The 25,998-nt window shown below is 33.0% G+C and overlaps 4 protein-coding genes across 4 annotated transcripts; 1 reads left to right on the top strand and 3 right to left on the bottom strand.

Moving 5' to 3' along the window:
• The first annotated feature begins 1,209 nt into the window (after positions 1-1,209).
• On the top strand, positions 1,210-4,263 carry PDF2 (prefoldin 2). Its single transcript, XM_089617822.1, has 2 exons — positions 1,210-1,349; positions 3,548-4,263. The coding sequence occupies exon 2, from the start codon at positions 3,560-3,562 to the stop codon at positions 3,986-3,988; it is 429 nt and encodes a 142-aa protein (XP_089473948.1). The 5' UTR covers positions 1,210-1,349; positions 3,548-3,559; the 3' UTR covers positions 3,989-4,263.
• Positions 4,264-5,028: 765 nt separating this feature from the next.
• Positions 5,029-5,706, bottom strand: SECE1 (secE/sec61-gamma protein transport protein). The gene has a single exon (XM_089616313.1). It carries the CDS (start codon positions 5,632-5,634, stop codon positions 5,125-5,127), a length of 510 nt encoding a protein of 169 aa, XP_089472439.1. The 5' UTR covers positions 5,635-5,706; the 3' UTR covers positions 5,029-5,124.
• A 5,009-nt stretch (positions 5,707-10,715) lies between these two features.
• OFP11 (ovate family protein 11) lies at positions 10,716-11,710 on the bottom strand. The gene has a single exon (XM_089616312.1). It carries the CDS (start codon positions 11,597-11,599, stop codon positions 10,856-10,858), a length of 744 nt encoding a protein of 247 aa, XP_089472438.1. The 5' UTR covers positions 11,600-11,710; the 3' UTR covers positions 10,716-10,855.
• Positions 11,711-19,328: 7,618 nt separating this feature from the next.
• On the bottom strand, positions 19,329-21,653 carry LOC149393083 (late embryogenesis abundant protein D-34-like). The gene is made up of 3 exons (XM_089617159.1): positions 21,261-21,653; positions 20,535-20,813; positions 19,329-19,546 (listed from the first exon to the last, which is right to left on the bottom strand). The coding sequence occupies exons 1-3, from the start codon at positions 21,579-21,581 to the stop codon at positions 19,376-19,378; spliced, it is 771 nt and encodes a 256-aa protein (XP_089473285.1). The 5' UTR covers positions 21,582-21,653; the 3' UTR covers positions 19,329-19,375.
• Positions 21,654-25,998: the final 4,345 nt, after the last annotated feature.

Genomic DNA, 25,998 nt, shown 5'->3' on the forward strand with positions numbered 1-25,998 from the left:
TTTGGATTTTACAATGTAAGGGAACTCCCACTCCTTGTGTGGGAGCGTTTTTCGGCTGATGCCGAGTAATGATTGAAGTATGAGAGGTCTCTTTTTCCTCTCCATCGCACCGATATCAGGGACAGAGAGGTTTTTTCAGAGGCCTTGGTTTTTTGTGCATATTGTTAAAGATAACATGTATATTACATTTTATGTATATATGATATTACTAAGTCTAATAAACTCAAATTGCTATAAACATCTATGATGTATATGATCACCTCGCTTAGAAGAGAAAAAAAAAACTTCATTATGAAATCAATATCACATATAATTCACCATAATTTATAAATATTTATACTAATAAAATGATCTCTTCTGAACTCTAAATTATTATTAAATCAGTATAGAATTTACCATTATTTATAAATCTACGAAGAAGACTAATTAGAAGAAAAAAAAGATACAAGTAAAAATGAATGGGAAGAGTTAATAAAAACTTCTATAAATTAAAGAAAAAATGGCATGAACTAGCCAATTCAAACTATGGCTTTTGCAAAATAGCCATAGTTTCATTAGGTTAGGCAAAATAGCCACCACTCTCTCCAGACCCTCGATCGACTCTTCGCTCGCCGGAACGAAACTAATTAGTCTCTCCTCTGTCACCTCGCCGCCGGGGATTCTGTCGACCGGGAGGACCATCTCGACTTCCATGCGCAGCATCGCGGGGCCCAGCCGCGGGCGGTGGTCGGCCATGTGGCGGGCGGCGGAGACTATCTCGCCGGCGAGGGAGGGCAGGAGCTCCGGCGCCGGGAAAATTTCGGCGACGAACCTTTCCAGCGAGGAAGCCCTCCTCGTCGCCGTAGCGTGACAGAGAGTCCCGAATCTCCGTCGATCTCCTCGCCTTCGCCGCCGTGACGGAGAGTCCGACGAGAGATAAGATCTGTGCGATTGCGGTGACTGGAAGGAGGTCTAAGAAGAAGGAGATCGGAGAAGGTCGATGATTAAATTTTAAGACTGAATAAAATCCTTGGATTAAATTAATCCTGCCTGGATTAAATTTAATCCAGAAATCCTGCCTGGATTAAATTTAATCCTGCCTGAATTAATCGCAACTTGACTATTTTGCTTATACTTGATAAACTTTGACTATTTTGCAAATCTTAAGTTCTATTTGATCATTTAGCCGTTCTACCCTAAATTAAAAAGGATAAAATACTTTACAGGATGTTTATATCTATTAACTCTGAATATAATTAAATATAAAAACCTAGCAAGTGACTCTACTGATAGTCCGATACCTGTACGATTAGAAAACCCTCTCGCCGGCGCTCCACCGTATCGCACCGTCTCATCGTCACGACCACCAGGTGATGTTCATACTCTTAGTTTCAATTTTGTATTTTTATTTTTTTATTAGTATTGCTTGAATTCCCTATTTCATTTCGAAAATATATAATTGATGTGTTTTTTTACTCGAGAGTAATTTTTGTTGTTTTTAGTTCATGTAATTTGAAATCGTCTAAAATTCAAATTCCGTTTTTGGCCAAGTCTAATCAAGATATACCAGGTAGAGCATTCCAGGTCCCTGATTTTAGGGCTTAGATGATGGTTTTTGTTCGTGTATATGAATTTTGGGGGATTTTGTTTGTCCTGGGTTTTGACTTAGAAGTTTAGGGAAAAAAAAAGAAAAGAAAAAGAAAAGAAGAATGTTTTAGTATTTTTGCGTTTTCAAAGGCGTTTTACCGTTTCCTCGCCTCAGTACGTACGTTTTTAACGTTTTTTTTTAAACCTTGGAGGTAATCTAATTCTATAGGCTGATATATTTGCTTGTTCAAGACCTTAGATACGGTGAGGATCGTTGATTCAGCTTTTTGTTTAATGTCTTGATTTGATTCATTGCATCGCGTGATTTTGTCCAAATTTTCTACATATTTTAAATTCCATATTCATATATACAGCTGACTCAAAGTTTGAGCACCAGAGAAAGCGAAAACACAAACTCGAGCACTATTTTTTATGACAAATTTTTGTTTCGAATCTTTCTAGTAGAAATCTTTTTCTCTGGACTCCGTTGGCGTGTTTGTCTAGCTTGTTATTGTTATCTGTTAGTTCACTGCCATATTACGAGTTTTTCGCTCCACTTTGCAAAGAAATTACAACAGTTGGGTTTTGTATAATTGGTCTTTGAGAATCTCCATTTCTGAAGTTAAATGGAATCTATATAGCTCTTTTCGTTTTCGTTACTGTGATTGTTTCTTCTGTTAAGGTTGTCTTGTATGGTTATTGCTCGATAATTATACCAACGTTTATTTTTCTCTCGTCGTCCAGTTTTTAGACATTGTAGCACTACTAGGAACATTGTTATTACCAAGATTGGTCGCATTCTCAAAACTCTGAAATTTCTTCATTTAAGTTTCTGAAATTTCTTCGTTAAATATCATTATTTCTTTCGAGAAGAACCTTATATCGTCTTAGGTATCAAAAGAAAAATTGAAGTTCCATTGAGACTAATCTCGAGTACAACATGCTTTAATCATAATATATATATATATATATATATATATATATATATATATATATTTATATATTTTGTGTTTGTAAATGAAAAAGTCTCGGAACGAAACTCATACTTGTTCTTCCGTATGCTAATAAATTGAAGTTATCTTTGGACCACCCAAAGCTTTCCCGTTTTCTCGAGTACAACATGCTTTATTCATATATATTTGTGTGTGTTTGTAAATGAAAAAGTCTCGGAACGAAACAAATCCCTTAATGCATAAATGACCTCTCAACTTGTTCTTCGATATGCTAATAAATTGTAGTCTTCTATGGACCACCCGAATGTTTCCCATTTTCTCGAGTACAACATGCTTTAATCATTTTTTTTGTGTGTTCTGTAAATGAAAAAGTCTCGGAACGAAACACATGCATTAATGCATAACTGACCGCTCAACTTGTTCTCCCGTGTGCTAATAAATTGTAGTTTACCGAGATTGATCGCATTCTCAAACTCTGAAAATTTCTTCGTTAAGTTTCTGTCCTTTAGATCATCCCTTCTTGATTTCAAGTAAAATATCGTTATTTCTTTCGAGAAGAACCTAACACCGTCTTAGATATAAAAAACAAATCGAATTTCCATTGAGACTAATCTGGAGTACAACACGCTTTAATCATGCGTTAATGCATAAATGACCGCTCCACTCGTTCTTCCATGTGCTAACAAATTTCTCGAGTACAACATGCTTTAATCATATATTTTTTGTGTGTGTTTGTAACTGAAAAAGTCTCGGAACGAAACAAATCCCTTAATGCATAAATGACCGCTCAACTTGTTCTTCCGTATGCTAATAAATTGTAGTCTTCTATGTACACCATGCTTCAATCATATTTTGTGTGTGTGTGTGTGTTTGTTAATGAAAAATTCTCGGAACGAAACACACGCGTTAATGCATAAATGACCGCTCAACTTGTTCTTCCGTACGCTAATAAATTGTAGTTTTCTTTGGAGACTAGCACTGAAGCTTTCCCATTTTCTCTCATACTTGAAACGTTTTGAATGATTTAGTTTCGGGGCATCATGGCGGGGAAAGCGGAAGCGGAGCCAGTGAACGAGCAAATGGTGGCGAACATGTACGGGTCGATGAGGACGGAGCTGAACCAGATATACTCGAAGATCACGGAGCTGGAGATGGAAGTGAGCGAGCACTCGTTGGTGATCAGCGCGATCGAGCCTCTCGACCCTTCGCGGCGGTGCTACCGAATGATCGGCGGCGTGCTCGTCGAGAGGACCGTGAAAGAGGTCTTGCCGGCCGTGAAGAGCAACAAGGAAGGCGTCGAAGAGGTCGTCGCGAGGCTCAACGAGGCCTTGGAGAGGAAGAAGAAGGAGATCGCCGAGTTCGAGACCAAGTACAAGATCAGGATCAGGAAGAACGACGACGCCGAGAAGCAGGACCAGGCTCGGAAAGAAGGGACCGCCCAGGGAGTTCTCGTGGGTCCCGCCGAATGATTTTTTTTTTTTTTTTTTTTTTTTTTTTTTTTTTTTTTTTTTTTTAGAGATATGGGTGTTGAGTGGTGGGAATGTGAGAAAGCAAATTCTTTTTCTTTATGGGTTTTCAGTTTGTACTGTTTGGATATGAAGAGAGTCCAGATTTTGGTTGATATATTTGTATTCTGTATTATATGACAAAGGTTATGGGTGTTCTTAGCTTTCCAAGGGTCTCATAGTTGTATGGAACTTTGCTTTTTCGAGCAAAGAAAATTAATGACATTTACCCGTGTGAACTATTGTTTACAAATTTCAGGGGAAAAAAAAAACTATTGTTATACAAGTTTAATGGTTTACGGGGTTCTACATGCCGATAAATATTGCCAAATCCAGCGTTTCGAAAAAAAAAAAAAAAAAAAAAAAAAGGTAGCAATAATATTATGGCAAGTTACTCTTGAGTTTGACGCAGCAATATTTTTTCTTTCCTTTTGTTTTTTTTAGGCTTTCTAGATATTTGGGTGTGGAGTTACTCTTGAGTGGTGAAATGTAAGAAAGCAAAAAAAAAAAAAAAAAAAAAATATGGGGTACTCTTTGGATATGAACAGAATCCGTGTTTTGGTTGAAATATCATAATTCACATTCTGTAAGTTCCAAAGTTGACGTGGGGTTATGTTTGTGTCTATTTCTCTAACTTTTTCATTCATAGTCTATAATTTCTCAACATTATAGAATTTTGATTTTCTTTCTTGTTCTTGTTCTTTTCTTGTTCTTGTGTCATTTTATTTTTCAAGCAAAGTATTAAAAAGAACATACAATGTTGCTTCATCTGGGACTGGGAGGTCTTTGTTCCTTTGTATGGCCTCAGAAGTCATTTTTCGGACAAAAAAAAGGGCGAGTTTTGAACTTTTTAAACTCGGTTCCCTCTCTTAATAAATCAAAGGTACCAGAAAGAACAAATTGTATATTTCTTTTTACAAATGATGCTGGATTTTCCGGCGAGATTTCCCGGCATTTAAAAACCGGCTCCAAAATTCCAAATGACTTCCAGCAAAAAAAAAAAAAAAACAAAATCCTCCAATGAGCCTCTCCTTTTACATATTTCAACCCTCAAATTAAAATTATATATTGAAAAAAAAAAACATATGCACAGATATCATTTAACTAAAGAAGTCCTGAACTCCTTTTCCGGCGAAGAGTTGATCGGAGAGCTCCGCCAAAACGAAATTGAGAGTGAGCAAAACGACGCTCGAGCCCGCTATGACTCCCAGCACCACCCACGTCGTTCCGATCACCTTCCCGAACGCCGGCCACTCTATCCTCTTTATCTCCGACGACACTCCCGCCACAAACCCCTCCTCCTCCGCCGCCGCCGCCTTCTTCTGCTCCTCCATCGCCGCCTTTATCTCCGACCCCAACTGACTCGCCTCGGCCTTCGAATCCGCTTCAGACTCAGCCTCCGACGGATCCTTCGGAGCCTCCGACGACGTCTCCGAGCTCTCGCGCCTCTTCTCGATCGCTCTGACCGAGCACAGTCGCTTTCTAGTTACCAAGGGCTTTGGAAGGGCTTTAACGACACGCGTCGTTTTGTGACTGGATGAAGAGACTGGCTTGTGACCGGCGATCGGCGGTGTCGCCGGGAACTGTACGGACATCGCTGGAGTGGCCATGTAAGAGAGAGAGAGAGAGAGAGAGAGAGAGAGAGATTTGAGTCAAAAAGTTCTGTTTGGATAAGGTTTGGTTGGTCTTTCAATTGATAAGAGTGGGAATGGGCTTTCAATTGGGTTTCAGGATTAGGGTTAATTGGGCTCCACTTTTTTTGGGGCCCAAATTTCAGACAGAAGTTGATTAGACAGAAAGACAGGCAAAGAAGCCAAACGGCCCTATTTTTTGGCGCGAGAAAAATGCATATAAATTCGTTACAATACAATACAATACAAGACACTTTGAATTCCAATTATTAATAGTGAAAAAGTATATGGCGCTTGGTTTGATATGAACCAAATTTCAATTAAACCATGAGACTATTCTTGGCAAAGTTAATCACGTTTGTCTAGTTTGTTTGTGATGTGTGAAGACAAATCAAAGACTAGCTCAAGATTCCAGCGTGGGACATGATTTGTCACTACATGTAAATTATAGTTTATAAAGCAAAGCCAATAATAGTTCATATGGTTAAAAAAAAAAAAACATCTGCATGGGAAGGTTATTCAAATAGTTTTTTTTTTTTACAGTTCCAATTCCCAAGAAGAAAAAGAACCTTTTGATATCTCTCTCACTGTATATATCATATATGTATATGTATATTCTGCGAGCGTGACTGTGAATGATTATGCATGTTTGTAATAGTTTTCTTGACTCACCATTTTTTAGGTATGCCTTGCAGAGGGCATATGAACAAAAATTGACAGAATTATTATTTGAGAAAGAAGAAAACACACACACACACACACACACACTACTATTTCATATTTAGTGTACTGATTGTTTTTTTTTTTTTTGGTTCCCCGTGATTTGTGATGGATTTTAAACACGGACTATCGTTGATGATTAGTGACATTTTGTGAAAGTACATTTATTTGTGTAAATTCAAACGTTAATGATGCATGTATAATCATTTTCTTAAAAGTGAAATCTTTATCTCATCTCACGTACGTTGACATATTAGATTTTTGCTTTATGAAACAAAAAATCTATCATATATCGTGTGATAAAAATCAAATACCTATTACTTCACAAATCACACACTTTCACTAAAATAATTTAGTGCTGCGTTTTCGCACCTTTTTATCAATTAATTTAATTTTTATCCCCACACAATCAGGAATATGCATATTTATATCTGTATTATATGCATTGCATTGTATTGTCATTTTAGCTGTCATCAAAGAGCACAGCAATTTCGCATTTGAATTGAGGAATACGACTTAAAATTTGTCTCAATATTTTTAAAATGGGGTCCATTGGGAAAGATCTCTAGGTCCAAAAAATCAGTTTTGAGTTGATTGAAAAGAAAATTCCATAACCTGCCAACAATCCAAGCTTTGTGTGACTGTTTGTCCATGGCACATAATAATATACTTGCATTACTATTTGCAATTATTTTGAAGTGATCAGGACGTCATATTATTACTATTTCCTCATCTTTTGGCTTCTCAATTTCATTCTATGGCTGTTTTCATTTTTCAACTTCATCGACTTCTTTGAAAAATAATTGAGCTATATATAATACATAAATATTTCCATGTACATATCACTTTTTCTTTATTTAAATACTCACCATATAAAGTTATTAAGATTTTCATGTCGGAAAGACTCTAAAGAATAATATATTAATTAATACAAACATAGGTTGTGTAGAAGTTCACAACTCTCCCTCTAAATAGTAGCATGTCACAGGGAATTAATTAATACACAAGTAGTATAGGTGAATGTATTGTGTTGGCATGTTTTTCCCCCCAATATTTGTTTATAAAGTATCACATTTTTTTTTACCTACTACATATTTTAATAATTTAAATACCAACTAAGTTTTCAAATTAAAAAATTAACTACTTTGTTGCACTTGATGTGTAAATATTTATATTTATAAATGAATATATATATATATATATATATATATATATATATATAAATTATCACGGTATTTATAAGTGATTGTAACCAATTAACAATTATATTTACATTTTATGTTTTAATTCTATTTTGAAATAAATTTTATTTGCGTCTAATTATTTTGTTAAGAATCATTCACGGCCCGCTGAGTTTGAACCCACAATCTAATTTTGAATGTAGTGTTAAATTATCACTACATTAAATTACAAAGCACGTTCTTGCCTCTAATTAAAGTGGTATTTTAAAATATGATAATATTTGTTTTCCTTATAAAGTAAGTAGAAAAGGTCAGCCTATAGGCAGACAAAAATTGAGATATATTCTCTCATAAACTTATAGTATTAATTTTTTAATATATAATTATAATTTTGACTTACTCGTATATGATTATCTGTCCAACCTGTGCATATTTGGCATGTTAAGTTTTCAGATTGATTAAAATTAAACAATTAATTTTGTTTAATTTGAATTAACCATTATATGTTTTTGTGAGTCTTTCATTCTTTACATTATCATCATCTATGTAATACTTCTCCCGCCCCACATGGAAGAAATTGAGTTAAAAATTGATTTGTTGATCATGAAATTGAAATTGAAAAATTAAAACTTAATCTAGTAGAGGTCTAGAGGACAACATTACTGTTAATAGCCTTTACCTAAACCAACAAACTTGACTAATTAATTAGATATTTATGAGGATAAGCGAAAGCGTAAAATTCTTTAATTGTAGTTGTTGGTAATCTCTCTTTGGATCCTCTCTTTTTGTCCCTCAATTCTTCAGAATTTTTTTATAAGAGAAATAAAAAGTGTGTTAGCATATTAGGCTACTTTTATTTTGTTTCTTATAATGCCATATTCCCCAAAACCTTGTTGTGTCCCCTTAAAAAAAATTTGGGTTTCCCTATGGTTTTGCTTAGGTATGTCACAATCTCCAATAGATTATGTTAATTGAAAAAACTAAGCCTTGTGGGTAATCATGTTTCTATTATTATTAACAAAACAAAACTTGGCCATGTTATCCATAACATTCTAACCGTTGAGTCAATACAGATTATCTAAATATATTAAGTTGCATTTAAAGTATATATTACAACTAATTAAGAAAATAACTGATTTAAACATTTGACATTGCTAAATAGGCAACGTTCGGTAAATTTTAGGTAAAAATCATTGCATTTTATTTATAAGCGTAGTTTTACAAGAATACCCATACATATCATTCTCGTCCTAACATTGCCTATTTAAATGAATTTGATAAATCGCCCATCTTAACACGATTAAGTCAATTAAATAATTAATTTTGAATTTAAACACATAACACAATTCAAATTCAAACGAATGACTCACAAAAAATTCAAATAAAAACATAGAATATATGTTAATATCTGTTAATATGTGTCAATAATTGTAAATATATGTAATTATGTATAGATGTGAACTACGATTTTAAAGAACACAAAATCAGAAAAATAACTGTTGCGTATATTTTGGGCATTGATATTCTATCGGGAATCCAGGAAATAATGTAGAAATAACTGTTTTCTATATTTTTTTTGGAAATATAAGAGAATTTAATATTCAAATTTTAAAAAAATTGCCTTAAATAAATTGTTGAATTAATAATAAAAATCTAAATGAAAATTCGGAAATAAAAAAGAGGGACAAACGTGGAAAACATAAATTTTTTTGATAAGGTACGTCATTTTTGTGGCTATGTACCTAAGATTTACGAAACGTTGATTATTAAACAATGTCAAACGCTTAAGTTGATTATTTTTCTAATGGACTAATATATATATATATATATATATATATATTATATATATATATATATATATATATATATATATAAGCAATTGACTGTAATTGTTTTGAAAAGAAAACTTCACAAAATATTGAATCCTAAATTTTAATATAATTATTACCTAATCCTTATTATAACTGACCTTACAAAAAAAAATTACTATTTTAAATCATATAGTACCACTTTTTTCCTTCATTTTTACAACCAATACTACTATTTTTATTTATTTATTATTATTCTGTACGTGCATATCTTGGTATATTCTTAGCATGACATCTTGACTCACCTCTCCAACAATTTAACCTAGACACAAATGTTCATATATACGGCTTCATAAATTTATGAACCTAATAATGAAGATCAAGCCTAAATGATATAATATGGAAAGGGCTATCTACTAAATTAAAGTCAAGATCTCTCGTTGGAAAATAGTGCAAATAGAAATAGCAAAAAAAAAAAAAAAGCCACTTATACAATATGTGATCATATATATGCTATATATTTATATATCTCCTTAGCTAAAACCTAAAAGAAAAAAAAAGTATATATCTACCTATAGTTATTCGTGCAGAAAAGCTAGTACACATGCAGGTTCACTTTATTGTTAAAAGTGGACCACTAGTACTACTACACAGCTATATATATATATATATATATATATATATATATATAAGCAAAACTTTCCTCACATCTGCCAATTAACCACCGGTCAATTAAAAAACAACTCAACAGTATCAAGACAAAACTATAAATATGAATTTCTTAACCAAAAGTACATGTTTTCTTACACATTACAACGACAAGATTTATAATATCAAATGGAAATGTAACTTAGTATATATCTAAAACAATTATTCATGTAAATAATATTTTGCATTTGCATCGAGACATCAACTTAATCCCACGCTTTCCTTGGTTTTCTGATATATATTCACTGTTCATAAAAATCCGTTTTTCTTTTGTCCTTGTCATAGATGAAATGAAACATACCCTCTTTTAATCACCTAAAGCTATTGCAAAAACAGTACAAAATATGTAGGCTAGCTAATTAAAATAATTATATATATCTTGTACTCATCCTAATTAGTTGAGCCTATAACAAGAAGTAACCGTGTGCATTTCTCTCGCCAATAACAATGAGAAAAAGAATCTACGAGTAACGTTAATTATTTAACATCATTACATTATCATTTTCTGTTAATTAATTATATTGATAACAAAAAAATAAAATGTTACACTATCAATTAAAAAGAATTATATATCTTATCTTAATCCTGATAAATTGTGCCTGATATTAACTTAACAAAAAGTAACCCATATGCATTTATCTCGTAAAATTTACATTAAAAAAAAAATACACTAATGACACTATGAGTAACATTAATTTAACATCATTACATTATCATACACATATATATAAATATATATTAATTAATTTATTTAATTTTATGATAGCAAAAAAAAAAAAATTGTCACATGCTAGTCCGCCTTAGACCGCTTCTCTTCCGCCGGAGCTTGACTTCCCGGCGGCGACGAGCGTGATTCTCCGTCCTCGTCGACGACGAAGACAACAAATCGACGACGATATCAGTGAACGCACTAATGACGTACTTGTGAGTGTCTTTAGGGTTTAGAGCAAGAAAACAAAGCAAGAGCTCATGAAGATACTCCAAATCACTCCGATCATCATAATCATCGTCATCAATTTCGCGATCATTATTCTGGTGCCGGGCTTCGATCATCTCTTTCATGGAGCGTCGAAAGTCGACACGTGGGTCGGCGGAGTACTTCCTGATCTCCACGGCGGCGTGGCGTTTCTGTAATTCCGTCTCCGTGGTGTGTTGGTCAACGATGGAGTTTGACTTTCCGGGGGAGGAGAAGAAGAACCTCTCGGAGGCGAAGACGGTGGAGAGATCGGGCTCGGGTTCGTCGTCGTCGGCGGAGGAGTCGTTTGTGGCGTAGAGAGAGTTTGGGTTATTGGTGGTGGTGAAGGAAGAGGAATACGACGATGATGTGTTTGTCGTTTGGTAGTATAGATTGTCGTTTTCTTCTTCTTCTATTTCTTCTTCTTCTTCTTCTTCGGAGAATGATGTTGAGAGGCGATTCGGCGGCGGAGATTGGGCGGCGATTGTGGGGAGGCATTTGGAGATTGAGAAGCTGCAGAGAGGGAAGCTTTTCTTCCAGAACATCATGGTGTTGTTTTTGTTGTTGGACATTGCTTTGTGCTCTAGAGAGAGAGAGAGAGAGAGAGAGAGAGAGAGAGAGTATAGAAGGTAATAATACTAACGTTTTGTGTTTGTGGGATTAATAATGTTGGGTTGTTCGTTTGGGTGGGTTGTCTTTGTAAGAGAGAGAGAAGTTTGGCTTTATATGTGAAGAGGCAAAAAAAAGGCCTGTGATTAAGGGATCGGATATGGTCCATATGGATCGCTTGAGGGTGGAACATAAAAGTCACGAATCCTTCTGATTTTTTTTCTGTTATTTTAGTTTTAATTTTTAATTTTTTTTAAAGAGGAATCTGAAATGCGAGACTTGACAGTGAAAAAAAGATTCTATGCATTTATCTGATTATATATATGTTGATGCATGGGTTTTTATCTCTTACTTAGTTTCTTTTCGTCTTTTCGGGTAATTTCGGAAAAAGCCTCTCTAAATAAACTGACGATATTCTAAAAACTTCCTCGTAGATCCTTCATTTTATTGTACATTTATTGCACGTTGAAAGTAAACTTGTAAGCAAAAATAACATGTAGAGTCATTTGATCAAATGTCCGCTAGTGTTTGGTTGCAAATATCTTCATCCCCGAATGAAGAAAAAAATCACAACTAAAAATATATATATAAATAAATAAAAGGATTTAAGAGAAAGAAATGACTTTTTATTTTATTTTATTTCATTTGATAAATGAATGAGAAAGAAATGACCTGTAACATTGGATTAGTCCTTCAGAGTTTAGACACGTGTCCCACGTCCAGGGTGCCGAGATCTTAGTCTTAATATTTTTCTTGCCATCTTTCTTTAGATGTTGTTTCTCCTACAACAATTATTTTGTTAATTTTGTTCGTATCTTCATTACTGTATATGTTAAGAAAGTTTTGGAAACTACATGTAATAAAAAAGTACAAATTGCTTGAACTACCTGTCAAACGACAAATAACTATTATACATTAAGGAGAAGAAAATAAAACCTCAGGCCTCCCTGTTTCTTAATTTACTTAAAAAATCAACTAATAACAAAAACGAGAATCATCGGGGCATATATCTAATTTTAAGTTTTTTATATATTGTTGTGATTATTTCTAGCAGGGTAGTTGTTAAATTATGAGTTGGATATGTCCAAATTATTGACCAAATTCATAATTGATCACGCAATGGGTTTATATACTGGAGTATTATATTATAATTCTCTACTTAACCACATACTTGGGTGAATTGTGCCCTAGTAGCCAATAAATTAAGTATGCAACATGTTTAGTTGATTCAGTGTTTCGTTTGGGAAGAACTACATTAGATTGCGAGAATAAAATCATATTGAAAACTCATTTGAAAAAAATTACCATAACTTTTACTTGTCCATACTATATTGAGTTATTATATCCTTTTTTTTTTTTGGAAATTGGGCTATTTCTTTAATGATTTGATTATAATTTAATTAAAGGTAATTTTACTGGTTTTTTTTAAGGACAAATTTATTGCCAATGACGAATAAATTAAGTAAGCAACATGTTCAATTGATTTTGTGTTTCGTTTGGGAAGAACTACATCAGATCACGAGAATAAAATCATATTAAAAAACTCATTTGAAATAACCATTACTCTTAGTTGAATTGAATCCACGACCTCTCATTTGGATTGAACTCATGATTTTCACTTTAAAGGTGATATGGAATTATCAATTAGACTATACTAGGTACCACTTATTGATTTATTCTTAATTTAAAGGTATTAAAGTTTTTTAAGGATCATTTTGGTAGTTTCTCAACGAGAATTTCTAAACTTATTTCCTAGGGGGTATCTGTTGTTCACAATGATTATATAACTTTCGGAGTCATAATTTTTTTAATATTTTAAATCTTATAATTGTTATTAAATGAATATCTTTAATTATTTTTTATATTTACCTATATATGTATATAGTAGATATTATTTTCTATAAAATATATACTAATATAAGGTAAAATCTATATAAAAGCATCTCATTATTTAGCTGTCTGGCTCGAGTCAGTGATTGAGGGTGACTACTCTTAATTTTCTTTATAGCCATATAATACTTAGTCGGTGATACTAAAACCAAATATATGAGCAATGAAATTTGACTTTTGTTATGAAATAAATTTGATGAGCAAATTGTAATGTATTTTGGTAGATATTATCACGAACTTCTTTTCCTTTGCGTTACAAAAGACAGCCTGTTTGAGGGATACAGAGCGGTTTCCCAGAACACATATTCCTACTGGAAGATATTGGTCCTTTTCAGAGACTGAGAGGGCAAATTACCACTTATATATAGCAATAATATGAGTATTTTAGTTAAATAGTCAATTTATTTATAAAATAATCTAAATTTATCTTAAATTAGTGAAATACACAAAATGTGCAAATATCAAATTTCATTAATTTTTTTTATTGTAATTCAATTATTTAAAACTGATAAATTGTTTATATGAATTGTTTAAAATTTAATCGCAATGTCAAAAAAAATATTTGACAACATAATTAAAGCAATTTTGTTGAAAACTTGAAATTTAGAATATTTTGTTAATTAATTAGTTTCGAATAGTTGTTTTGTATTATTTCCGAATAATATTCCGATTGAGACCCTTGCTATAGACCAATATTTAAAATATCGTTACCGTTATCCATACCGATGTTTTGATTTTACGGATATATCGAGTATCGACGGATATTTTATAACAAATTCAATACCGACTACCGATTATATCGGTGATATATCGATGATATATCGGTTACCGACGAATATATCGACATAAATCCTATAACAAATAAATATTTTTAAACAACTATATATATATATATATATATATATATATATATATATATATATATATATGTCTTGGAATCCAAATTATGAAAAATACTTTCTCGCCCCTTCGTCGGTCATTTATGTAAATAAAAAATTCACAATCACAATTCATAATTCGCAATTTCTTAATCACGATTCACAATCACAATCACAAGTTTTGATTCACAATTTATATCGGCAAATTTCAATTTCACATATTCCCGTCTAAAATCATAAATTCTAATTTACTCATACAATATCACAATTTATAATTCGTAATTTCTTAATCACAATCACAATCACAATCACAAGTTTTGATTCGTATTTCCTATAATCACAAGTTATATTAGCGAATTTCAATTTCTCATATTCTCGTCCACAATCATAAATTCCAATTCACATGTTAAAATATCCTAAATTCTACAATAACATAATTTTTACACTAACCTCTTTTAAATGAAGATTCTGGAAATTTTCAAGTCGTCGGAAAAGTCTCCGGCCGCCGTCAATTTGGGTGGCCGGTCGCCGATAAAATGAAAAACTCGCCGAAATTTTAAAAAAAGTTGGGGATCTGAAAGATATTCATATACTAATTTCAAATATGCAAAAAATTTCAACAAAACTTGAGTTAAATCTATCTAAAAACGAAAAACAAAACTTAAAAACAAGTTTCTTCAAAATATCCGAGCTTTATATACTTACCAGGGATATATCCGGATATATCGGTGATACTCTATAAAAATCCTTCTTCGCCGGACGATATTGCACAGATATATAGCTTCCTCACCGATAATCGCTGATAGGGCATAAAAAATGGCCTGCTTCGAACGATATTGCACGGGTAGAAGAATCACGATATTTTAAAAAAAAAGTCCGATTTTTTTCATGTTTTATACTATCCAAAATATATCGCGATATTTTCAAAAATTGGTGATATATCGCGATATTTTGCCGATAAATTATAAAACGATAACGTTTATTGAAGATATTTTACCGAGAGTTCAAAAAATGGATATATCGGCGATATATATCCCTATATATCGCCGATATTTTAAACATTGCTATAGACAAGTAAGGTCGGTGGTTAGGGCCCCAGTTAGGCTGGACCCTAAACTTTTAAATCCAACAAAATATAACTCAAAGATCAAGATTTTTTTTATATTAATATGAAAAAATTCCGAATTTCAGTCTAATTTTATCATCGAAGAGCCCAAAAATTTTAATTCACTTTGGGTCTCTAATGAGTTTAGGCCGGCCCCGATTTCGAATTAGCCATAAAATGTGGTAATAATAATAAAAATAGATAGGTAAAAGGTCATCAAGGATTCGATTTGCCAATATAGTCACGGTCTTATTATAACTCATCCTATTTGAACAATTGACTCTAGAGCTATAAGTATAAAATTAACTAAATAAATGTCAAAATCTACATAATTTTGCGAAGAATGTTGGAATAAAGTTAATAAAAATTATTTATTAACATGTGGATGACTGATTTATGGCAACAATTTGAGTGGGTTCCACTCATCGGAATTGTTTGCAAAAATCGGACCTAAGGTGAATGAGAAAGTGACGAGCTGGACGAAGTGACGAGCTCGACTGGACGAAGTGACAAAGTCATTCCAGCTCGACTGGGCGAAGTCGACTGGACGAAGTGATAAAGTCATTCCAACTCGACTGGGCGAAGTCGACTGGACGAAGTGACGAAGTCATTCCAGCTCGACTGGGCAAGGTCGACTGGACGAAGTGACGAAGTCATTCCAGCTCGACTGCGCTAGGTCGAATGGACGAGCTCGACTGGACGAGCAGGACCGGACGAAGTGACGAGGCGTAAGTTTAAGAATTAAAGCCAACAGTTTGTATGCTTCAATTCAATGGTTTTGAGCTTTAAGTGCTCATTATGGCTGTGTAATAATGCCATTAAGGCTGGAAAAAGGTTGGACTGTTCGCATGGTTTGAATTCAAAACAGTGTTTAAATGGCTGGGTGTTATAGCCTGCATTAATGCCATTAAGGCTGAACGTCTGGACAGTTGAGCAGGTGTATATGGCCGATGATAACATCCTTATGATGAGTGTTAAATGCCTTTAAAACTGAACGGTTTTTGGCTGGTTCAAATCCGTAGCCTCTAAGCCTTTGTCGCCTATATAAGTGAGACTTAGCTCTCTCATTCCAGGAGATACGAATTCCATTGTTTCCCCACTGTTCCCGAGTTCCCTCTTTCCCAGAAAATTCCTTTGTCTTGGTGATAGTTTCTCACAGGTTCCAGTTCGCCGAAGCCGAGTCTTGTGGTGCATTGCTCGTCTTGAAGTCGTTGTATCCTGGGAGGCTTTCGCTCACGAAATCCAGCACCCGTGGGAGGGCGATTAAAAACTTCAAGGAAACCGTCAAACGGGCCTCGACCTTTCCTTGCCTTTTTTCCTGTTTTCCATTTCCGGTTTATTTTCTTTTATTTTCTTTGCATATGTCTTGTTTTTCCTATCAATATTATTTGTAATATTGCTAACAAAGAAAGTCCATGTAGTTTATTTACTGAGCACTCTTTAATTATATCCTTTTTGTAGATAGCTAAACGTAAGGACATTTCTTGATTTGCCAAAATAAGCCAATGCACACTCAAAAAGTCCACAACCGCTTTGCCATTTTCACACCCCAATTACAGAGCCATTGTCGACTAAAGGAAACAAAGACCTCACGAGGGTTTGGACCCATGTGTGAAAGTTTGGTCCCAAACTTAGAAAATTGATAGCCATTCTTCAAAGACGCAGAAAAAAAATAAAATAGAAAGAGAGAAAGGAATGCTTTAACTATACACCGCACACTTTTTTTTACCGGCCATATATGGTAGGGGGGAAAAAAATCAGTTTTACCTCCTATAATTGTCCTTTAGTCAACGCACCCAGGTGTTATCCACCAATTATTTAATATTTTATTTTTACTATCTACCTCTTTTATTTATCTCAACTTATTATATTTCAGCACATTTACTTTAAAGATTTTTGACACTTTTGCTGAAAAGTGCTATCAAATTCTTTTAATTTCCTCGGAATCTTTCGCATTTCAATGCATTCGGTAATAATAGAATTTAGTACGAAATTCAATTATAGTTGAAATTGGAAAAAAAATAAAATATTCAAAATTAAGGGAAATTTTATATTTTTAGATGCTTGTAAGATATATGGATACAATAAAACCACTAATCCATTAGTACGGAAGCTTAGTACCCAAGCTATACTTGAATCAAAATTATTGAAAAAAAATAAAATCTCTTTATAGAAAATGTTAGAGACATCATCATAGTTTGTATTATAAAGACGGACTCACTGTAACAATGTTGGTCCTGAGCTTTGAACAACGTTTACAACAAAATGAACGGCACCACAAACCTACTTAATAAAAGTAGAGAAAAAATAACATAGAAAAAACTACCTCTTGCAGGTCGAGAAATTGATTCCGTGATGGAAGCGATGGTGCCATATTTCTAACCTCCCCGGTTTTTTTTTTTTTTTTTTTTTTTTTTTTTTTTTTTTTTTTTTTTTTTTTTGAGAATAAGGTTTTAGAGTAGATAGATTTATAACTATGATACTTCTCTCCTTTCTACGTAAAAATATTTCTATAGTTGAAGTGTGTACATTATATGTACTTTCATATCTTCATTAATTGTTTGAACATGCATGCAAGATCTTCAATATTATCCAGCAACCTAATGGATACTTATTTAGATATTTTTTTTGGGGGGCGATACTTACTTGGATACTTGTAAGATATATGTATGTACAATTACAAACCATATATATATATATATACATGCACACTCAACCAAAAGAAAAAAAAAAAAGATTCCAAACCAAATCTCCAGATTACCACTGCATACTAATTACCTTGTCGTCTCGTCTCTAATTAATTAAATTGCATACAAATATTTTGGTAGACAAAAATATGGCAGTCGCCTCAACTTTTTGCAGTCATAATCGTATTATCGTCATTTTAAATCATCACATGGGCAATAATTAAGGAACGACTATTAGACTATTATGCATAGTCCTTGAACTGGCTTCGTTGGTGTTTCGACTTTAAGCAATGTGCTCATTGAGGAAATAGCTCACGAGAAAGCAATATTTCCTCTTCAGGTATATCTTTTACTGTCCTTGAAATTAAAGTACACACAAAATTGCAATAGTCTGTATTGTGTTCATCATCATAATAATATTTACCTGCCCGCAAAAAATCAACACGTTAGTCCATATCATAAACTTTTATCACACTCCAAATATTTTCACTTTTTATTATATGTCACTCTCTCTCACCTCTTTTCATGCAAGCAAAAACATATGGTATCATATCCATATAGGGATTCGCAATTTGACAGTATCCAATAATTAAGATGTTATAAAAGTCATCACTAGTAGTAACGACGCTATGATTAGCCATATTAAAAAGCGATCAGATTTTCCAATCTGTATTTTTGTTGCAATAAAATAAAGTACATAAAAGTCATAATCACCCAGAGCAAAGCAAACTTCATTCGTCATTGCATATAATTCAAACCAAACTAGCAGCTAGTCAAACAGTGGCCTTAGCAAAATGAACTAATGTACAAGAAAAGTCCACAAAATACATGTTTTATTGATATTAATCTTGTTAGTTGCTACTTACTACTATACTATAGTACTAGTTTATTAAATATATTTGTTTAATTTTTTTTATTAATTACATATATATATTATTTAATGAAAGGAATATAATAAGAGAACATAAAGTCATAATATCACAAAAGAGCAAGCAAAACTCATTCTAGATCATTGGAAAATTCAAAACACCTTGCAGTCAAACAGTGGCCATAGCTAAATTAACTGATGTACGTACAAAGAAATTCCCACAAAAAAGCATAATACTAATATTTACTACAATAGTATTAGTAGTTATATATATATATAGTAAATAGTAGTTATATATATATATGTATACATTAAACATAGACATTGACACCCTCGTTGAGCCTAGCTGCAGCGGTGATGGAAGCTGCAACGCCGCCGGGGTGAGTGGTGAGGCTTGGGTCGTTTCTGAGCTCCGCACTCACCACACCCTCCGCGTCATGCCTCGTCACCGCCTTATCAGCCGGAAGCTTCGAGGTTGCATCCTGTGATGACACGTGTAACATAATATCAAGAACCAAATTAGTATTTCTTGATTAGAGCTCTAATTTAGCTTCAATGATTTCATGTTAGACCTATTAATCCGTGCGTACCCTTTAATGTCGGATTGTAAATTTGTTAAGAGCTATAATTTAGTTTTAATGATTTCATGTTATAGCTATGAACTCGTGCGTAGCAGTACTTTCCGAGACCTATATAAAGCAATCAACTTGTGTTGGTGTATAGACAGTTATATCAATACTTGAATTAAGAGAGGCTTCTTTTAAGAAATAATTGTCTAAAAATGATATATTTTAGAATATATTTTCCTATTCCTATATAGGTTAATTCAATTAATTACATAATTTTAAATGTTATATGGATAAAAAATGTGCTTTAATGAATATTTTGGTATAGTCAATAATATACATTAAATTATAAATATATCTAAGTTGATACATTTATGATCAGAAACTATCATTGAAATCTTAACTGATAAATTATTATTATTTTTTTTTATAAACGACTCATCAAAAATAAAAATAAAAAACTTAAAATTATAAAAATAGCGCAAATAAAATTCAAAATTTTTTACCCGCCAAAAAAAGGAAAAGAAAAGTGGAACCCAAATCATCGTAATTACAACAAACAAAATAATCTGTGGTTATGTCTATAGCATAAGTCTGTTGTTAATCAATCATTATCAGATTATTAATCGGATTATGAGCGAAAACGCAAAGTTACATTCAAGAAAATAAAGATAGACGAAGACTTGTGCGGAAAAAAAAAAAAGTTTGTTCCAATCAATTTTGCATAAGGAAAATATTTGGATCATGCGTTTTTGCTCTACCATTCTCAAATTGATTCCACAAATTATAAAATTAATCTATCTCTGGCTCTGCTAATCAAATCGAATATTGTATTCTCTCTCCAAACCTACTACACTTATATTTTGCTATGTTTAATTTGTACAAAGTAAAGTCATATACATACCGTGAGAACATCTCTGAGCTTGATCTTGTCCTCGTCGAGGTCAAGGGTGGCGTTGAAGGACGCGGCCGACTGTGCAGCGGCGGCGAGTCCGCCGTGGATTATGACATTGCTTCCGGTGGCTCTGACCTCCGCCGCCTGAATCGCTGCCGCGTCGCTCGCATCCACAGCCTTATCTCCGGCGGTTTGCACCGCCGCTTCGAGAGCCTCTCCAATAGTGATTGAGCTCGTTGTTGTTGATCCCTGAGCTGTTGGGGTTGGGTCAACATATTGTCCTACAACCTAAAACATAATTTAACAAAAAAAAAAAAAAAAAAAATCAAAGGCTAATTTACATTGGTTGATCGTTTATTACACTGTATATTTATTCATGGTAGTACATACAAAGAATAATAATAATAAAAAAAGATAGTGATATAAATCTGTAATTTTTTTTAATTTTAAAAATGAGATAACTAAAAGTTAATTAGTAAAATCAAGATATAAAATTAAAAGAATAATAATGAATATTGATTTACTATATTAATTAATGATTTGGGAGGATTATAAAGAAAAAAAATAATAATAAAAAGTTGTAAATTTTTTTTTTTTTTTTTTTTTGAGCTTTGTTCCAAACTGCGTGTTTATTTTGTGTGTGTAAACTTAAAAAAAAAAAAAAAGATGATGTATGAATGAAATTGTAATAATAATAAAAAAACGTTAATAATATACACGACGAGAGAGAAAGACCTGTCCAGCAACAGACTCGGTGACGATACGATAACCATGCAAGCTGGTCTCGGACACCGTGACGCCTTCTTCGGCGGCGGCGGGGGACACCTCAGCATGTCCGACGAGGCCGGCCTTCTCGTTCTGCGTGGCGGCGGCCTGCATGGCGGCGGCGGGCCCGCCGCGCTGAGTCCGGCCGAGCACGGACGCCTCGGCGCTCTGCATCATCGCCGCGTCCATCGGAGCCACCGCCTCTCTGGCCAACTCGCCGGACACGTGGAACACGTCGCCGTACTTCACGGCGCCGCTTTCGCCGGCCTTCTTGGGTTGTTCCTGGCTCATGCTTTCTACAAAACGTACGAAGTGGGAACTGAGATGATTATACTGAATCTAAGCACGTACGTTATAGCTCGCTTTTTATTATGAGGTGAGTAAGGTATTCGCGGCGTGAGAGCATAGAAAGGTCTCGGAGCGTTTGACACGTCGTGTGGTGTGATTTCGTGGAGCTGATAGAAGTTGACACATGTTTATACGGCTCTTACACGTGGTTTGAATTTGGTAATTTTCTTTTTGTGTGGATATTCGTTTCATTTCTTGAAGCTTCAATGTAATCGTATAAATGAAAAAAAAAAATATTGTATTCTCCTAATTAGTTTCCTAGTATTTTGCCCTCCGATTATTATAATAGAGTAATTAAACCATTAAAATTTAGAAATATTACATACTCAATTTTTTTTTTTTTTTTTTTTGTAAATTATAAATAAATAATTATGTAATATTATTTGAACTTCCTACATTATATATTATTAGAGTCTAATGATTATTTATAATACAATTATTTATATTTTTTTTTATCTTATTAACAAAATTGAGTGATTATTTATTTAAAATTTACTAAATTTTGGTATACAGTAAAATTTATATATCTAGAGAGCCTTATTAAATGTGAACGCAAGAATTCGAATTTTTGGAGTGGATTGTATTACGATATCGAACTTATATATATCGTTTATACAATGGTATTGTATAATTAAAGTGGTATTAATTGTGGAAACATTTAGAAACAAATTTAAAACTATTGATACATTTATACCTAACTGTTGTAACTTTAGCCCTAATCTAAGCAACAAAGATGATCTAAAAAATAACTACTCAGATTTGCGCAAGAACGTAAAGTACTGAAAAGAAAAAAACACAACCAGATTTTTCCCGTACTTCGATCCAAAAAAATCTACGTGCACGTTGAGCTTCGTGGGAGAAACTCGGTCTGTACTAGCTTCGTCTCGATTACACCCTCAAGATCACCAATCTCTCAAAACTCACGAATACAACCTCACACTCTCGATCACAGGCAATTCTTTTTACCAGTTTCACACAAGAAACACGATCAAGCCGATCGCTCAAGAACAAACCACTCAGAGAGAAGAAGAATAGAGAAAATCCTAACACAGTATTCGAACAAGACGGAATGACTCGAACAAAAGGTTTCGAGCTCATTATAAGAGATAGGCGATCCCGAAGAAATGCTCGACCGTCAGATCAGGTGAGATCAACGGCTTCTGTTCCTTTATGCGCTACGATGTCGTTCAGGTTAAACGACAGAGCACAACACCGAGGAGCTGAAGCCTCTTGATCTTCATCCCAATGGGCCTCAGCTAATGGGCTTCGGAAAATGAGTTGCTGGGCTTCCACAACCAACACTAACAAACATGAAGTGAAGCATATGTGTAAAGCTAAAAACAATGAGACGACGTATCCAAATCCCTATTATATAAGTCGTTTTTCTATAATGGCTTTCAATCAGGTATGTGTGTCGTTTTATTTATGTTTTTGTTTTTTTAATGGTAGCCACGGAAGGAAACAACTCATCTAATATATTTATACAAGCAGTTTTAATTTTCTCACAAGCTAGTTACACAATCAATAAGAGAGAATATATATTTTTTGGAAAATAATACATATATACATTATGTTTTAGTGAAATGTCGAGTTTAACCTTTGGCTTTCGAAAATGTCGAGTTTATACTATCTGGTTAACTAAAATGATGAAATTATACCCTCAAATGAATAACCATGTCACAAATATTAATTTCATTGATATTAACTCTTATATAAGAAAAACTGAATCAAATCCAAATTAGTATTCTAACTTTCAAATTCCGAATTTTGAAATAAAAATAGCATTAAATTGAAATTAAATAATAAAATTCATATCTCCCAAGAGATGACTTCATTCCGTGTTTGAATTACAACTCTGAATCATGGATTCTCTATTCGAATTTGTGATTTTGATAACTATCAACTATCGGTTTTTACCATTTTACCTCTTTTTGTGTTCTTCAGTTAAAAAATTGTTGTTTATTTTTTAGTTTTTAAATAAGTTACATATATTGCGCGAATGTATAAAGATAATTGATGTTTACATATAAATATTATAGTAAACTTCAATGAAAAGTCAATAAAAATTTAATAAAAAGAAGATTCATGACAATGTTATCTATTTTATTTTATAATTTCTTCATTTTAGTTAAACAGAAAATATGAACATTTTTTAAAATTAAAAGGTGAACTCGATATTTCACTAAAACATAAAATATATGTATGTCATTTTCTCTATATTTTTTTGTCTCTATATTTTATATGACTATTTTATTGATGTTCATAACATGTTGGCCATTTTATGATCGTATAATTCCAAAAATGTCCCTTAATTTACATGACTTTTAAAAAAAAAAAAATCGTAAATAATTTCTAGTTTTTCGAATAGTAAAATATTGTATATACATTATCCATTTTACTAGAAGCTACACACAAAGTTCAATCCATTTAGCGTGGGATTAAAATTTGGTTAAACTACATATTACAAATCTAAAAAATTTATGGATATATTTAACATAATAATAATTATTATAATGTAAGAGTAGTTTAACTTTAATCTTTAACCTTTTATTATTTTGCTATTTATATTCCTGTATGATATATTATTGCATAATGATTTAACTATGTAACCTTAAAAAAGTATTCAGCCTCTCTTTTGCATTCTATGCAAATCTTTTTTCTCTGTGGTAATATTATCATGATATCATAGCTCTAACATTTAATTTTCGCTTTTGTTTACCGTTGAATGTTCTCGAAATTTTAACACAATGTCTGTAATACATAGTCGTCCATTACTGATGGTGGAGATGATGTTCTGAACAATTGAAGTTGGTATGTCGAGTGAAGAGATGAACTATGAATTTGTTTTCCCAACAGCTCCAACCAATCCAGCCTAAAATACGTTTTCGCTTTCACCAACAGTTGGATCGTCACAATATTTGAAATAAATATTTGTGACAATCAGATATAGACTTTCGATGGTGGTATTGAAGTTTTGAGACTCTTAAGCTTGTCTCTCGGGTGAACAATGCAACTGCGAATTTAGTTTTGCATTTTTGGGGTTGTTTGCCTATTTGGTGATTTCAAATTTAGGTATTTGGGTATTTATAGTGTGTATTTAAGTTATTTTTTAGTGGTGTTTAGGTTGATAGTATTGGATATATATTTCTTTTTGTTAGCCACATTACTAATAATAGGCGGGAAATATAATAGACAAATTGCAATATATTACATAAATAAAAATCAGAAACTAATAACATAATACATAGACATGAAACTAATTAAAATAAATAAACCTTCCGATATCACCAAAAAATTAGTAGAGGAAGGGAAATGGAGAACATGTCGAAGCTTGTTGGAAAATTTCCTTAAAGCGTTATTGCACTTCCACCGAGTGTTGGAAAACCCGAGCAACCGCCTACCAGGATACAACGGCGTACGAGTTGAACAAAGTACCATCATGTTCAACTCTGAAAAACTTGAACGTATGCCAGAAAATTACCACCAACACCGAGAATATTGAGGAGAAGAATAGAAGTATTTTTCTTGGTCAAAAGTACATGTCTCAGCACATGAACTCCTTCTCCGAATGAGAACACCACCAACCTTTTATAGGCTAATTTTACGAATGGTTTTGGACATAAAATCATTACCCCGTAATGGTGCTAAAGTATGGAGTTACAAACGTAAAAAAAAACGTTCAGCCTATTGGTGCATGGTAACCACCATTATGCACATTAACAACCCAATGTAAAACATACAAAATGTTTTTAATAAATTAATGAAGAAAAAAATGGTCCAAAAATTACACCACAAGACATTCACTTTCCTTCATAATTTTTTTTATGTTTTTCAACATACTTTGAACATCAATTTCTCATTCACCCTAGCTCCTATTTTGGCAAATAAATAACCGATCTTATACCTCTCGCAATGAGGAATAAGAATCAGTCAAAACTTTTTAGTTTCGATGTGTAGACCCCACTCAAATATTTTCCACAAATGAGCCAATAAATTGATATTAAATTCTCTTTAATATCAATAAACACACATTATTCCAACACTTTTGTATTGAGTATTTTGCAGTGGGTTGTTTTGTATTTTGTATTGGGTTTTTCTGTATGTCTACTTGAAGATTTCACATGGCTCAATTGATATTGGAACATTAGAAAAGTCAACGTCTGTATCTCAGAATACTTGTTTTGTTTCATTTCCCTTGAATGTTGTTTTAGTTTTTGTTTAAGTGTCGTTTAATAGCTTTTAGTAGTTTTTTTTGTTTTGTTTCCAAAAAGTCTGACGTTTTGCTTAGTCTTTTCACAACTGTATATAAGATGGTATCGTGTTTTCTTTTGATGAGATCGAATAAAACGTTTTCACAATG

The sequence above is a fragment of the Urtica dioica genome, chromosome 6 (genome assembly GCF_054948205.1).
Source record: "Urtica dioica subsp. dioica isolate 48M chromosome 6, U.dioica_male_clone48M_v1_H2, whole genome shotgun sequence".
Lineage (NCBI taxonomy): Eukaryota > Viridiplantae > Streptophyta > Magnoliopsida > Rosales > Urticaceae > Urtica > Urtica dioica.